This window comes from Bufo gargarizans, chromosome 6 (genome assembly GCF_014858855.1).
Source record: "Bufo gargarizans isolate SCDJY-AF-19 chromosome 6, ASM1485885v1, whole genome shotgun sequence".
Classification (NCBI taxonomy): domain Eukaryota; kingdom Metazoa; phylum Chordata; class Amphibia; order Anura; family Bufonidae; genus Bufo; species Bufo gargarizans.
Genome location: NC_058085.1, coordinates 113,007,116 through 113,021,605, shown reverse-complemented (window position 1 = coordinate 113,021,605; position 14,490 = coordinate 113,007,116). Strand labels below are relative to the sequence as shown.

At 45.1% G+C, this 14,490-nt stretch overlaps 1 protein-coding gene across 2 annotated transcripts in view; it reads right to left on the bottom strand.

Annotated features, from left to right (window-relative positions):
* The window catches only part of RIMS4 (regulating synaptic membrane exocytosis 4), a 237,957-nt gene extending 231,532 nt beyond the window's left edge, over nucleotides 1-6,425 (bottom strand). The window contains exon 1 of one of the 2 annotated variants that reach the window (XM_044299301.1): nucleotides 6,323-6,425. In XM_044299301.1, coding sequence (XP_044155236.1) covers nucleotides 6,323-6,425 — 103 coding nt within the window. The remainder of the gene's footprint in view (nucleotides 1-6,322) is intronic. The other variant, XM_044299302.1, reaches the window with a different exon arrangement.
* Between the last annotated feature and the right edge of the window lie 8,065 nt (nucleotides 6,426-14,490).

The following is a 14,490-nucleotide window of genomic DNA, read 5'->3' as shown; positions in this document are numbered from 1 at the left end:
ATGTATGAGGCCAAAATGGGTTCTCTATTTTTAGCACTGTCAAATATAAGGTATATTTACCATCTCAGCTGTACAGTTGAATATAGATGCACTGAAGAATTTGCATTATTTTACCATACAGTTGCATGGTGATCTGCCATGTGTATTTGTATGCCTAGATCCTAAAGAAGTTTTTGTAGCCTACTGAACTACATTTTCCATCTGAATGTCAGTTCAGGGAGGGCACTGCTGCAGCCGGACACTTCCTCTGCCAGTCAGGAGAATGTCAGCTTCAGTAAGCAGGGAACCAGGAGAGCAGGGCAGGCCAGACAGGTGCTAGTAGTGGGAGACTCAATTATTAGGGGTACAGATAGGGCAATCTGTCAAAAGATCGGGATCGTCGAACGGTGTGTTGTCTTCCTGGCGCTCGAGTTTGACATATCGCAGATCGGGTTGACAGATTACTGGGAGGGGCTGGAGAAGATCCAGCGGTCATGGTCCATATCGGAACCGATGACAAAGTTAGAGGTAGGTGGAGCATCCTTAAAAATTATTTTAGGGATTTAGGTCAAAAGCTTAGGGCAAGGATCTCAAAGGTAGTATTTTCAGAAATACTACCGGTACCAGGAGCCACACAAGAAAGGCAGCGGGAGATTAGGGAGGTTAACAAGTGGCTAAAGAACTGGTGTAGGAAGGAGGGGTTTGGGTTCCTGGAGAACTGTTGGCTACAGGCTCTATTGTAGGGATGGGCTGCACCTCAATGGGGAAGGGGTAGCTGTGTTGGGGAAGAAGATCGCTAGAAGGTTGGAGGAGTGTTTAAACTAGGGACTGGGGGAGGGTAATTACGTTATAGGATGGGAAGATAGTGCAGATAGAGACCGGGGGCAAGGTAATGGGACTGGGGGAGGAATGTAAGGAGGGACTAGAACAGTTCAGAAGGAAAAGTGTAGGTAAAAAAAAAACATAAACCTCTTAAATGTATGTATACTAATGCCAGAAGCCTAATAAACCTGGGGAACTGGAATTAGTGATGTGTGAGGAGGACTATGACATAGTGGGAATAACTGAGACATGGCTGGATGATAGCTATGACTGGGCAGTTAATGTACAGGGTTACAGTCTGTTTAGAAAGGATTGTCAAAACCAGGGAGGGGGAGGGGTCTGCCTTTATGTAAAGTCCTGTCTAAAGCCCACAGTCCGAGAAGATATAAGTGAGGGACATGAACATGTGGAGTCACTGTGGGTAGAAATACATGGAGGCAAAAACAATAATAAATTACTAATAGGAGTTTATTATAAACCACCTAATATACCAGAGTCCACAGAAAATCTGCTACTAAACGAGATAGACGAGGCGGCAGATCATAATGAGGTGGTTATTATGGGGGGCTTCATCTACCCAGATATAGACTGGGAAACTGAAATCTGTGCATCTCATAAATGAAACAGGTTCTTGGCAATAACCAATAACAATTATCTTTCCTAACTGGTTCAGGATCCGACTAGAGGGACGTCCATACTGGACTTAGTATTAACCAATAGACCTGACAGAACAACAGATGTGCAGGCCGGGGGACATCTGGGAAAAAGTGACCATAAAGTAATAAACTTCCAATTACCATTCAAAAGAGTGTTTCTTCAGGAACAAAATTAAACTTAAAAAAAGCTAAATTTCGCCAACTAAGAGAGGCCATAGGCCTAACTAACTGGGACAAAGTCCTCAAAAATAAAAATACAGCCACAAAATGGAATATTTTTGAAAACATCCTAAAATCTAATCTAAAATCTACCTTATGGGAATAAAAGGTTAAGAAACAAGAAAAATAGAATAAATAGAACTGTAAAGAAAGCAATAAATGACAAAAAGAAAGCACTTAAATCACTAAAACAGGAGGGCAGTGAGGAAGCACTGAAAAAGAAAAGGAGAAAAATAGAATATGTAAAAAACAAATAAAAGCAATTAGCAAAACTAGAGACCGAGAGATTAATTGCCAAAGAGAGCAAAACTAACCCTAAAATGTTTTTCAATTATATAAATGGCAAAAAGTATAAATCTGAAGGTGTCGGCCCCCTACAGAGTAATGAGGGGGGAGTTGCAGAGAGTGATGAGTAGAAAGGAAAGCTATTAAATATTTTTTTTCTCCACTGTATTCACTGAAGAAAATAAACTGTCAGATGAAATGCAGAATGCAAAAGTTAATTCCCCATTAAAAGTGCCCTGTCTGACCCAGGAAGAAGTACAGCGGCGTCTTAAAAAGAATAGACAAATCGCTAGGACTGGATGGCATCCAGAGGGTGGTTATTAACGGTACACACTCAGATTGGGTCACTGTCACTAGTGGAGTACCTCAGGGATCAGTATTGGGCCCTATTCTCTTCAATGTATTTATTAATGATCTTGTAGAAGGCTTGCACAGTAAAATATCAATTTTTGCAGATGACACTAAACTGTGTAGAGCAGGCATGCTCAACCTGCGGCCCTCCAGCTGTTGCAAAACTACAACTCCCATCATTCCCTGACAGCCTACAGCTTTCATCTTACAGAAGGGCATCGTGGGAGTTGTAGTTTTACAACAGCTGGAGGGCCGCAGGTTGAGCATCCCTGGTGTAAAGTAATTGACACGGCAGAGGACAGTATACTGCTACAGAGGGATCTGGATAGATTTGAGGCTTGGGCAAAGAAGTGGCAGATGAGGTTTTACACTGACAAATGTAAGGTTATGCACATGGGAAGGAATAATGCAAGTCACCCGTACATACTAAATGGTAAAACACTAGGTAACACTGACATGGAAAAGGACCTAGGAATTTTAGTGAACAGCAAACTAACCTGGAAAAAACAGTGTCAGGCAGCTGCTGCCAAGGCCAATAAGAAAATGGGTTGCATCAAAAGGGACATAGATGCCCGTGATGAGAACATAGTCCTACCACTTTACAAATCACTAGTCAGACCACACATGGAGTACTGTGTACAGTTCTGGGCTCCTGTGAACAAGGCAGATATAGCAGAGCTGGAGAGGGTTCAGAGGAGGGTAACTAAAGTAATAACTGGAATGGGGGGACTACAGTACCCTGAAAGATTATCAACATTAGGGTTATACACCTTAGAAAAAAGACGACTGAGGGGAGATCTAATTACTATGTATAAATATATCAGGGGTCAGTACAGAGATCTCTCCCATCATCTATTTATCCCCAGGACTGTGACTGTGACGAGGGGACATCCTCTGCGTCTGGAGGAAAGAAGGTTTGTACACAAACATAGAAGAGGATTCTTTACGGTAAGAGCAGTGAGAATATGGAACTCTCTGCCTGAGGAGGTGGTGATGGTGAGTACAATAAAGGGATTCAAGAGGGGCCTGGATGTATTTCTGGAGCGTAACAATATTACAAGTTATAGCTACTAGAGAGGGGTCGTTGATCCAGGGATTTATTCTGATTGCCTGATTGGATTCGGGAAGGAATTTTTACCCCTTAAGTGGGGAACATTGGCTTCTACCTCAAAGGTTTTTTTGTTTTTTTTTGCCTTTCTGTGGATCAACTTGCAGGATGACAGGCCGAACTGGATGGACAGATGTCTTTTTTCGGCCTTATAAACTATGTTACTATAATTTGTACTGCCCTGTCTGTTTACATCTCCCTGTTCAGGAGAATAACATGGTGACATTCTTACATTCCATGTACGGACTGTGGCATCAATAGAAACTGCATTAGAAAATAATAATTCACGTGCGATAAAGACAAAGAAGGGAAGAGAAATGAAAATTGACTTCAGTAAGAAGTAGGTTGCTTTTGTTCAGAAACCAGAAGAACCTGGCATACTTCAGGTCCCTTCTAGGCTCGAAGTAGATCATTACTGGCCGTGCACTGTACACATTTTTTGCAATTGTCTGACTTAAAGGCCACGCTGTTGAGATTGCAACAGCTACACAATAGAGACCCCGTGCCATGTTCCAGCTACGTGGCTGCATAGACTTTCTGTTCTCAACAGGGGAGCGTTCTCTGTAAAATTGACATATGTTCACCCTACAGCTGATATAATTCTGCAGCCAATAGACATTATGTAGCGAGGGCAGCGTGAGGCAATGGATTCTGTGTATGCCGATATACAGGGACACTGCAATGTATTTCCAGATATCCATACGTAAGGCCGCACGTTCACATGTATAGACACAATTGGCATTCATCACATGACAAGATCTTCTTGTCTCATGGCTATGCTCTCAGTGCAAGGTTTATTTCTCATTTCTGCTTGTAAAAGAGGAATGCATTGTCTGGCTATCATGATTTCCTGTAACATACAAGGCCGGCAGGCAGCACATGTACACACTAATTAAAATTTGCAGTGGTTTTCCTATAATTAGCGGCAGAGGTTCATCTGCTGGGACTGTAATGATAGATACAAGTCAGGCCTAAACCCTTGAGGGCAGTACAATTCCCAGTGGCCAACTCATAATATATAACCAATCCTCACGTTCGATTAATGACTCTGTATGAATAATAGGGCCGTGTAAAAGCCAGCTATGTTCTGCTCACAATTTTTTTACTACATGGTAACCCCCAAAAGGCCTACAGTCCTCATGCCCTACGCTAGCATCAATCTCCTAGATGTTTTTTTAGATGTTCTCCTCATTTCAGCGCCCTTCACATGATAAAAGAAAAAAGAATCTCAGAGAAGCTGTGTCTGTAAGAAGGTCTATGTCTGCCTGAACTGCACAATGAATTCTTTACCAATCTGTAGATTTATGGATTAGATGTGCAAGAATCATATCTTGGTAAACATGAGCATCTTAATGGGCACAGGATGTTTACCCAATTAATTTATATGTTCCTTCTGGTGTTATTTACAAGGAGAATACCAAGTAAGTTTAGAAAGAATCATTTCACTATATATCTCTTTGTGCATGATTGTAGCAGGACAACTGGCAGTAATATAATAGCTCAATCCTGATGGCCACCACCATGCCAATACTTGACCCAGTCCATGAAAACTGGCAGCACCAGAATAATTTTGGCACTTCAAAGTGAAAATTTTCGCTGCAAGGCCACCATTGCGTTGGCAGTGGTTCTGTAGCTGGTATGCTACTGTGCTGCTATTACCACTACTATCATTACTATACTTTATATATAAATTATGTATATGATAATAGCAATTAATATATACTTCTGTTGCTATTCCTTACACCATGCCATCTACTGGCTCAGTGATAGAAAACAAAGGGTGGTTATTAACGGTACACACTCAGATTGGGTCACTGTCACTAGCGGGGTACCTCAGGGGTCAGTATTGGGCCCTATTCTCTTCAATATATTTATTAATGATCTTATAGAAGGCTTGCACGGTAAAATATCAGTTTTTGCAGATGACACTAAACTGTGTAAAGTAATTAACACTGAAGAGGACAGTATACTACTACAGAGGGATCTGGATAGATAGATCTTTAGAAAAAAGACGACTGAGGGGAGATCTAATAACTATTTATAATGCATGACGACTCGGTGCACAAATAAGGAACAGATTGTAATGATATAGGCTGAATGGTCCATGCAGGGAGATGTCATTACTCCAGACTACCCTGATAATATACACATTTAGAACTATGGTGACCACAGATACCTGTGGCGGAGTGATTTCATCAATGACTGATGCATGTTAAACAATGTGCTAAGTCAGTCCATAGATTGGGGTAGATGTATTACAAATATAGCTTATGACTCGGGAAGAAATAAGAAATTGTAACCACTCCTGGCCCAACTACTAATGCCGGTCAGGAAGTCAGGAGTATCTGTATCTTTTGTACACCTTCTTCAGTCTAAGACAACAGAAAAAAGAAACTACTACTACTCCTAGGATGGTAGAATGTTCCTATTATGACGCCTATTATGAACAAAAATGATCTTTTCATGTGGATCACAACAAATCACCGTCACCCTAATGAGACTGAGTAGATCATCTCAATTACACCATTTCATGGTCAATTGATTTAACCATTCAAGAGCTTCCACTCGAGTCTCTAGTAACCTGTGGCAGATTCCTTATGCCAGTAATTGCTGAAATCTGCGCATTGATATATTTTCACCCCTAATGTTGGTCCTGCCATTAACTGATTGTGCAGATGAAATGTAATTATGGGAAGGTTGTAATCGATGAATAAACTAGATGGCTTCGAAGAAAAGGAATTGACGGACAAGCAGAGCATCTTTATGACTTACGATGGGTATTTTGGTAGGGTCCAACTCTCCACTGAACCATACCTTAGCATGAAAGTGTACAGTCTACAGAAAACCCACAATGACATTTGCTAAGTACAAGACCCCAAAGCTCACAGTGTGAGATGCTTACCCCCATCTTCTTCATCAAAGGAGTTCATGCAGGGGAAGTAGATGGCCAGAGCCTCGAATGATGCAGACAGGCTAATCCGGCTCTGTGACCTCTCCATGAACATGCTTGGGGCGCTCCCCGGGTCTGGCGTGGGCTTCGGGAGCTTGGACGCCCCATTTTTCACTCGGAGCACTGCACGAGGCGTCTTGGCAGCTTTTGTGGGGCCTTAGATATGAAGAAAAAGCCTCTATAACCTGCTGCACCCCAACAAGTGCCCCTTTACACAGCAGTCCTATGGATGCAGCTTGTAGATGGTGCATTTACAGAATCAATATGTCCAAGCTTTTCGAGGTACAGGATGCAGGTCCCAGTCACCAGGTGAAACACAAATAATCCCGGGCACCTATGCTCTATTGAGCTGTTTCCCCTCTCCTGCTTTCCTTCTACTTGCAAAGATCGCTGGTTGACTTCATTCACAGAGAGATGACAGGAGGGGGCTGAATGAAGTCATTATTAGGATACATCCGAGCCAATCCGTGCAGGCGAACAATAAAGGGAGGCTTGGTCTCAGACACAGCAGAGCTGAGGATGAGAGAAAGGGGTTGGCAACACATTCAAAGGATCTTTGCACTCAGTGGCTACGGAGATGTCTAGTCATTGCTGATATGAGCATCCATCCATTACACTGCAACATAACATGCCTGTCACCATTTTCCTTTCTATGAACATATGGCTAAAGGTCCTTTTACACATAGAGATGATCTGGCAAATAATTGGGAATGAAGCAGACGCTCCCGAGATGAGGGCTGCATTTGCATCCATCCATCACCTACTGTGTATGAGGACAAGCGATTGATACAGCGATTGCATGCCCCCATAGAAAATCAGCATTCCTGCGCAGATGGTTGCTCAGACTGCTCGATCTGCTGCACAGGAACGATTTTTCGTGCCGGCAGAAGACACAATCACCTAATGAACAAGCTGCTTTCACATAGGCATATTTTTGGGATCAAGTGTTTATACAAAGATTCGTCCCTGATAATCTGCCAGATCGTCGGTCCACGTAAAAGGACCTTCATAGATCCTAATGTGAAATCTCTTGCTTTGTCTCTTTTCATCTATTCTGTGTTTTATTTTTCCTGAAGATTTGATATGATTGATCACATTTTTTTCTTAAGTATATTCAGAACACATAGCAGCTCAGTATGCTACCGATTCCAAATTTGAAGCTATTTTTCTGATGGTGTGGCCACAGGTAAAAGAATTAGGGCCCATTCACACGTCCGTAAGTGTTTTGCGATCCGCAAAACACAAATACCGTCTGTGTGCATTCCGCATTTTGCATACCACACATAGCTGGCCTTACGATAGAAATGCCTATTCTTGTCAGCGATTGCGGGCAAGAATAGGACATGCTCTATCTTTTTTTGCGGGGCTGCGGAACGGAACTACGGATGCGGACAGCATCTTGTGCGGCCCCATTTAAATGAATTTGTCTGCACCCGTTCCACAAATTTGCGGAACCAGAACTACGAACGTGTGAATGGACCCTTAACAGCATGTTTCATTGGATGCTGTATATTGGACCACATTGCACCCGGACTGAACACTGACACATAAAAGTCAATGGGTTAATTCACATGAGACGTTTTCTGCATGATTTTCCGTGCAGAGAATGTGTCTGCGAGATAGAAGGACCACAAAAGACGTCCTCTGTTTGAAGTGTGGTACATAGATGACGGTCACTCTGAACGTCACTTGCTGTCCCATGTAAACATATACTAGACCTACCCTATATATTATGCAGCCATGAGCTCCATGGGAAAAGAAGCTACTCTGCTGCTAATACTAGGGATTAACCCCTGCACAGCTGGATTGCAGCCTCTTTCCCTTCCTAGCACTGTACATCACCACTTGGATGTTGAAGCGTTCCAGCTTCTGAATTAACCTCTTCACCACTGATGTTCTGCACTCTGCATCAACTCCTGTTTTATGAATACTTTGACTAGTACTATGTGGGCTGAAGCTGACCACACAAACAAAATAATTATTACCCCCAACTTGCCCGGTTTACTTTCAGGTGTACGTGAATCCTTCTGGTGGGAAGAAGGGTGAGTAGCAGCTAGACACCTATGCTCTTTCCTTTTGGCTTTAAAAATGAAACATGATCAATTTAATTGTCCTTCATAATAGCAGACAAGAGTCGGATAGCCCCCCATACAGAAGAGCGTGGAATTCATAAAAGGAATCAAATGTCTAGGGTGAAGAGGAGTTTAACAGTTTTATATATGGCACTTACTTAGCCATCTAGCATTGTTTAAATAAGGTTTTTTATGCTAAACATACACTTTAAAAAAAAAAAAAAAAGTTATTTTTAATTTAATTTTAAACTTACGACTAAGGGCCCTTAGTCGTGGAGAGCGGTGATGTCACTGATGTAATATAACATTATATGTGGAGAGCAGCGATGTCACTGATGTAATATATCATTATATGTGGAGAGTGGTCATGTCACTGATGCAATACAGCTCTCCAGATGGTGACCAAAATGGTCACCAATGCGCCTTAAAATTTGCAGATGGTGACAAGACTTGTCATAGGCTACAGGCCTGAGGTCTATTTGGTATTTGGTGAAATCCCAGTGCAGGCAGGCGTGATGATGTCATCACACCCGCCTGTGCCAGGACGCGGTGAGGTGTGCGTGTCTGCGTTGCACCATCCCTCGCCGTACCAGCAGCTAGTGAGCGCCAGTGAAAGGACACAGGTGAGTATAAGATTTTAGCTTTTTTTTAGGTTGTGGGAAGGCGGGATCCAGGGGGCCCAAGTAAATTCTTGCCCAGGGTCCAATCATTATTAAAGACGGCCCTGATTGTACTGCACTCATAACATCATACGAGTGCAGGACAATAGCCCCGTGGGTCGGCCCGATGTGTACAGCATCATTGTAATCTATGTGTCCTTGTAATCCCGTGTACTCCGCAAAATGGAGTGCCGTCCGCATCTTTTGAGGCCCCATTGAGGTGAATGGGTCCGCATCAGAGCCGCAAAAACTGCGGCTCAGATGCGGACCAAAGCAACGGCCGTGTGCATGAGGCCTAAGCCTAATAATAGGCTTCAGATCTGTATAGGTCACTTGTCAGCAGTCATCCCATTATTACCACAGGCAGAATACCAAGAACACATATCACCTACCGTATATAAAGATAACACAGGATCCAGCATTCACAATAGGTGATGTCACTTACTCCCCATAACTGTACAAAGACCTCGGCACAGGTCACACAGCATGCCTAAAAAAACAGCAAGTCCCCTGCAGTCTATGACAAATGTGGCTGCTATAAAGCATATGTCTACATGCTGTTAATAGGAATTTAGGCAAGATTATCTCCCCCACAAGAAGAAAATCTGGTTTTAACAGGTAACAAATAGGTGATACATTCCTTAAAGGGGTTGTCCAAGTTATATTTATTGATGACCTATCCTCAGGATAGGTCATCAATATCAGATCGGAGGGGTCTGACACCCGGCACCCCCGCCGATCAGCTCTTTGAAGAGAAGGCGTGTGCCGTGCCAGCACTGCCTCCCCTTCACTGTCTACCTTCTAGCCGTTGCATCTGCAGTGGTGAGCAGGTGTAATTACACCTGAGCCGTCCCATTCATTTCAATAGGAAGGCTTGGGTGTAATTACACCTGCTCACCGCTGCAGATGCAACGGCTAGAAGGTAAACAGTGAAGAGGAGGCAGCGCTGACACCGTGCGAGTCTCCTCTTCAAACAGCTGATCGGAGGGGGTGCCGGACCCCTCCGATCTGATATTGATGACCTATCCTGAGGATAGGTCATCAATAAATATAACTTGGACAACCCCTTTAAGTCAGTTAGGACGTCGCGGCAGAAGTCGGAATGGGTTCTGCTGTGGTTGTTTACTTAGGATACCAAAGACCCACTTGTGGCTTAGCCACTGAATGGAGCTAAACTGTGAGCAGACACCCGCCGCAGCTCCAAGCAGTGGCTGTCCACATATGTTCCTTCTTAGCATGGTCACAACTTTAAATAGAAGTGCTGCCTCCCATTGAAAACAATGGCAGGCAGACACCATGCGGCTGCCTCGGGAATTAAATTGCTTAAACATTTAGCTATAATGAGTGTTTATGAGCTGTCAGGAGTTCAGAGATCAGGGCTACTGATTGAGCCATCAGAACAGCTCCCTGACAGGTTCAATATTAGGCTGTAGGAGAAAAACTGCTGAAAGTGTATAATAAAGACAATTGGAAACAATGATTTTAGCCCAAAATTAGTAAAATGCAATACTAAAAAATGCCCCATAGCCTTTAATTAATTTAGCAAATATTTTACATTACTTCTGCATCCATCCTGACTTACAAACTGTTTTATAATCCTGAGCTGCATTTACAACTATGATTAAAAAAGATATACCAGAAAACAGCATTCAGTGTAAGGCCTTATTCAGATAAACAATAGGAAAGCCATCCATGTTCCAGGTACATACGGACAGGTTTTTAAATGGATGATGGCTGTGTGCCGTCCATTTATTTCGCAGACCCATTCACTTGAATGAATGAGTCTTGTGGGAAAATCAGAGCTGAGTGGTGCATTCTGCAATTTTCTTGGCACAGACTGATGGTCCCTGCAGAAAATTGCTCATGCGAATTAACCAATTGACTTTAATTTGTCAGTGTGCTGTCCGTTCTACACTCAGCACCTGAATAGGAAAATCATTCCTTTGAATCGTTCCTTTTGCAACATTTCAGCTCATAAAAGAGCCTGAGAAAGGCTGCAGCGTGAGCTGAAATGTTAAGATTGGTCAGTAAGTGGTTCATTTACTATGTTCTTTGGTTATACTTCCCAAAATTTCTCTCTTCAGACACTGATCAAGCAGGTTACACTTAGGGCTCATGCACGCGAAAGTATTTTCTTTCTGTGTCCGTTCCATTTTTTGGGCGGACCGTATATGGAACTATTCATTTCAATAGGTCCACAAAAAAACAGGAGTTTAACCGTGTGTATTCCATTTCCGTATTTCCGTTCCGCAAATAAATAGAACATGTCCTATTATTGTCCGCATTATGGACAAGGATAGTACTTTTCTATTAGGGGCCAGCTGTTCCATTCCACAAAATACGGAATGCACACGGATCTCATCCGTATTTCTTGCAGACCCGTTTTTTGCGGACCGCAAAATACATACGGTCGTGTGAATGAGCCCTTAGGCTGTGATTGTGAGCCATAACCAGGAGTGGAGGCTACATTAAGATAATGTATAATGGATAGATCTGCACCTGTTCTGTATTTAGAGCCGCACCTGGTTTTGGTTCCAAATCACTGATGGAAATCACTGACCGAACACTTGGGCACATTTATCAAGCTGGCCTGTTGTTAGCCATAAAATTAGACTGGTGTATTTAGTTTGGCTATCTTTCTTTTGCCGAGTATTTATTAAAATTTGCACAGCAGAATGGGGGTGTAGCGCACACTGAGTGAGCTCCAGACACACAGCGACGAAATTACCAGATAACAGACCCATAATTATATTGAAAGCAGGCAGAAGTGACCCCCGGTGCATAAAAATGCCGAAGGGCAAACGGGCACACCCTAAACAAGGGAAATTAGACTACTATTTCGACAAAGATGCAGCTTTGGGCCCCAACCAAGATGGTGCCGGAACAACCTGCTCACCTCCTGCGACTCTGGCCTCCTCACAAACCCAGCCAAGAGCTTCACTGTCGAGATCCTCACCACAGTAGGGGAAACGCCTGGGGGGTGGCTAATCCTCGGTGGCTAGAGTGCGCTGCAGAGGAGACGCACATGGCGGAGGGACTCCATGCTCCTCACCGCCATCGGGGAGCCCAGCCAAGCAGAGACCCAGGTTGTAGGATGACCTCCCACCAGTGAGTATGGCTTTCCAAATACATAGCCACGCACAGGGCACTGATAACACCACGTGTGCCCTTGCGGCCTTTCCAACATCAGATAAGCCTGCCTCAAGTAGTCTCATAAAAGACATGCTTATGGGGGGCGTGGCCTGAGCATGCAGCCGTGAACACGCACGTTTCAGAGCTCCCGGACCCTTGGCCCTTGTAACTGAGATATTTAGCAACGATTTGGATGCTACTGGCCTGAACACCATGGTCAGACGTTCGGGCCGCCGCGGGTCTACTTTCATGTCTTCGGAACCTCACATTGCAAGGTATTTCACGGCCACGCCGACTCCCGCGCCAGACCTCACCAAGATGGCGCCGATGGAGGAAGGGGCTGCGCCGCAGGCCACTCCCCCGAAGCTGGGGATTGGCGGCCCTGTACGGACACCAGCGGAATCCCCACCGCCGCTATCACTGTCCTCGGACTGGCCAGCAGTGACTTCCACGCCCGTAGGCCACACATCCGGGCCGGGCAGGAAGTCCTACGTTCAAGCGGCCTCATGACCTAAGATGGCGACGGACGGACCGCAGGTGATGGAGGCTCATACCATGCTGGAGGGCTCACAGGGCTTTGCCACGCAGACGGTCCTCTTACCTCTTGCCGCAACCGAAGACGATCCACGCATGCTACCTTCTGCGTCCGCTCCCGGGCCCAGGGACTCTGGCGGGACCTCCATTCTAACCCCGGTGAGTGTGACATGCTGCGAAACCCCACCTAGGCCAACAGCCAACGCTTTGCCAGCCCAGAAGCACCCTCCTGGTCACCTAGAACCTCCAGTCTCACAGTCGGGGGAGCTCACCACCCCACAGGGGCCCCTGATACATGCTCCTGATTTACAGGCCCCGAGCGGCATGCAGGCTGGGTTTAGAGGTGGGCGGCCTCCCCAGATTCACTCACCTGATCCCCCCTCCACTCCGGCTATCTTCCATCCTTCAGCTGCCTCTGATTCATCGGGGGAATCGTCCTCTGCCTCCTCCTCTCATGGCAGATCTGCTAAACGTCCCAAGCTGAAGGACATCTGGTCATTGCTGAGTATGCTACCAACTAAGGCAGACCTGGAGGTGATCATACAGAGGGTCGAGACCAAACACGATCAGGCTATTGCTGAGGTCAAGGCGGACTTAACAACCATCTCCACCAAAGTGACAACGCAAGCCAAAATTTCGTCTGAACTACATGCCCGCCTGTCAAATGTGGAAAAGATGGGTCTCATCACAGCAGGTTTTCAACATACAACTGTTGTTACAGATGGATGACCAAGAAAACAGGGGTAGGCGTAATAACATTAAAATTCGTGGGATCCCGGAGGAGGTCCCGTCCGCTGATTTGAGGAAGGTGGTGTCTGCGGTATTCAATTCTCTTCTTGACAGACCTGAAGAGTCTGTAATTGAGCTAGACAGGGTACATAGGGTTCTTGGCCCTAGACGTTCAGAGAATTCTGCTCCTCGTGACGTTCTATACAGAGTTCACTTCTTCAGAGAAAAGGAGGAACTTTTGCAAGGGGCCTGGAGACAGGGTCCTATTCCATTCAGCGGATGTCAGATCCAACTCCTCCCTGACGTGTCAAGGAGAACCCTGCTTATGAGACATACTCTCAAACCCCTCCTGCAGATTGTCACAAATGCTGGGGCCACATATCGCTGGGGCCACCCTTTTCACCTAATAATCCGCAAGAACGGTGCTTCGTTTGCTCTACACTCCCCAGACCAGGCGGGTGAGCTTAGTCGGTTCCTGGACTGCCCTCTCATCTCCCTACCGGACTGGCTAGATTTTCCAGTTCTTTTTTCTCCAGTGGGGGGACCTCCCTCACGTCTGAATGATGGTCTTCGTCAAGCCCGTCCTCCAGTCCCACACTCTCCTGGATAGGGGACTGTCTCCGGTTTGAATAGCTCCAGTTTCTATGGGTTGACTACAACTCCTACTCTCCGACCACAATACCTGATGTTGTGCCAGTCTGGGGGGTGGTGCAGGGTGCTGCCTAGGCGCTTTTGCTGTTTGTATTCCTTTTTTCAAGGGCGGTGGCCTGTCCTCTGTACCCCCTCCCCTACTTTGTATTGTTGTTGCTTTAATCCCTGGGCCGGGGGAACGGGCAGCCTTATTGAGTGCTCTTCTTCACCCCCACTAGGTCTGAGCCTTGGTTGGCTCTTTTTGGGCTCCCCAAGAGTCGCATAGTGGATTGCTTTCTCCGCTGTTTTGTTTGTTTAATTTGGTTTTCATCTGAACTGGATTAGCTGGTTCTGATACTTCGCC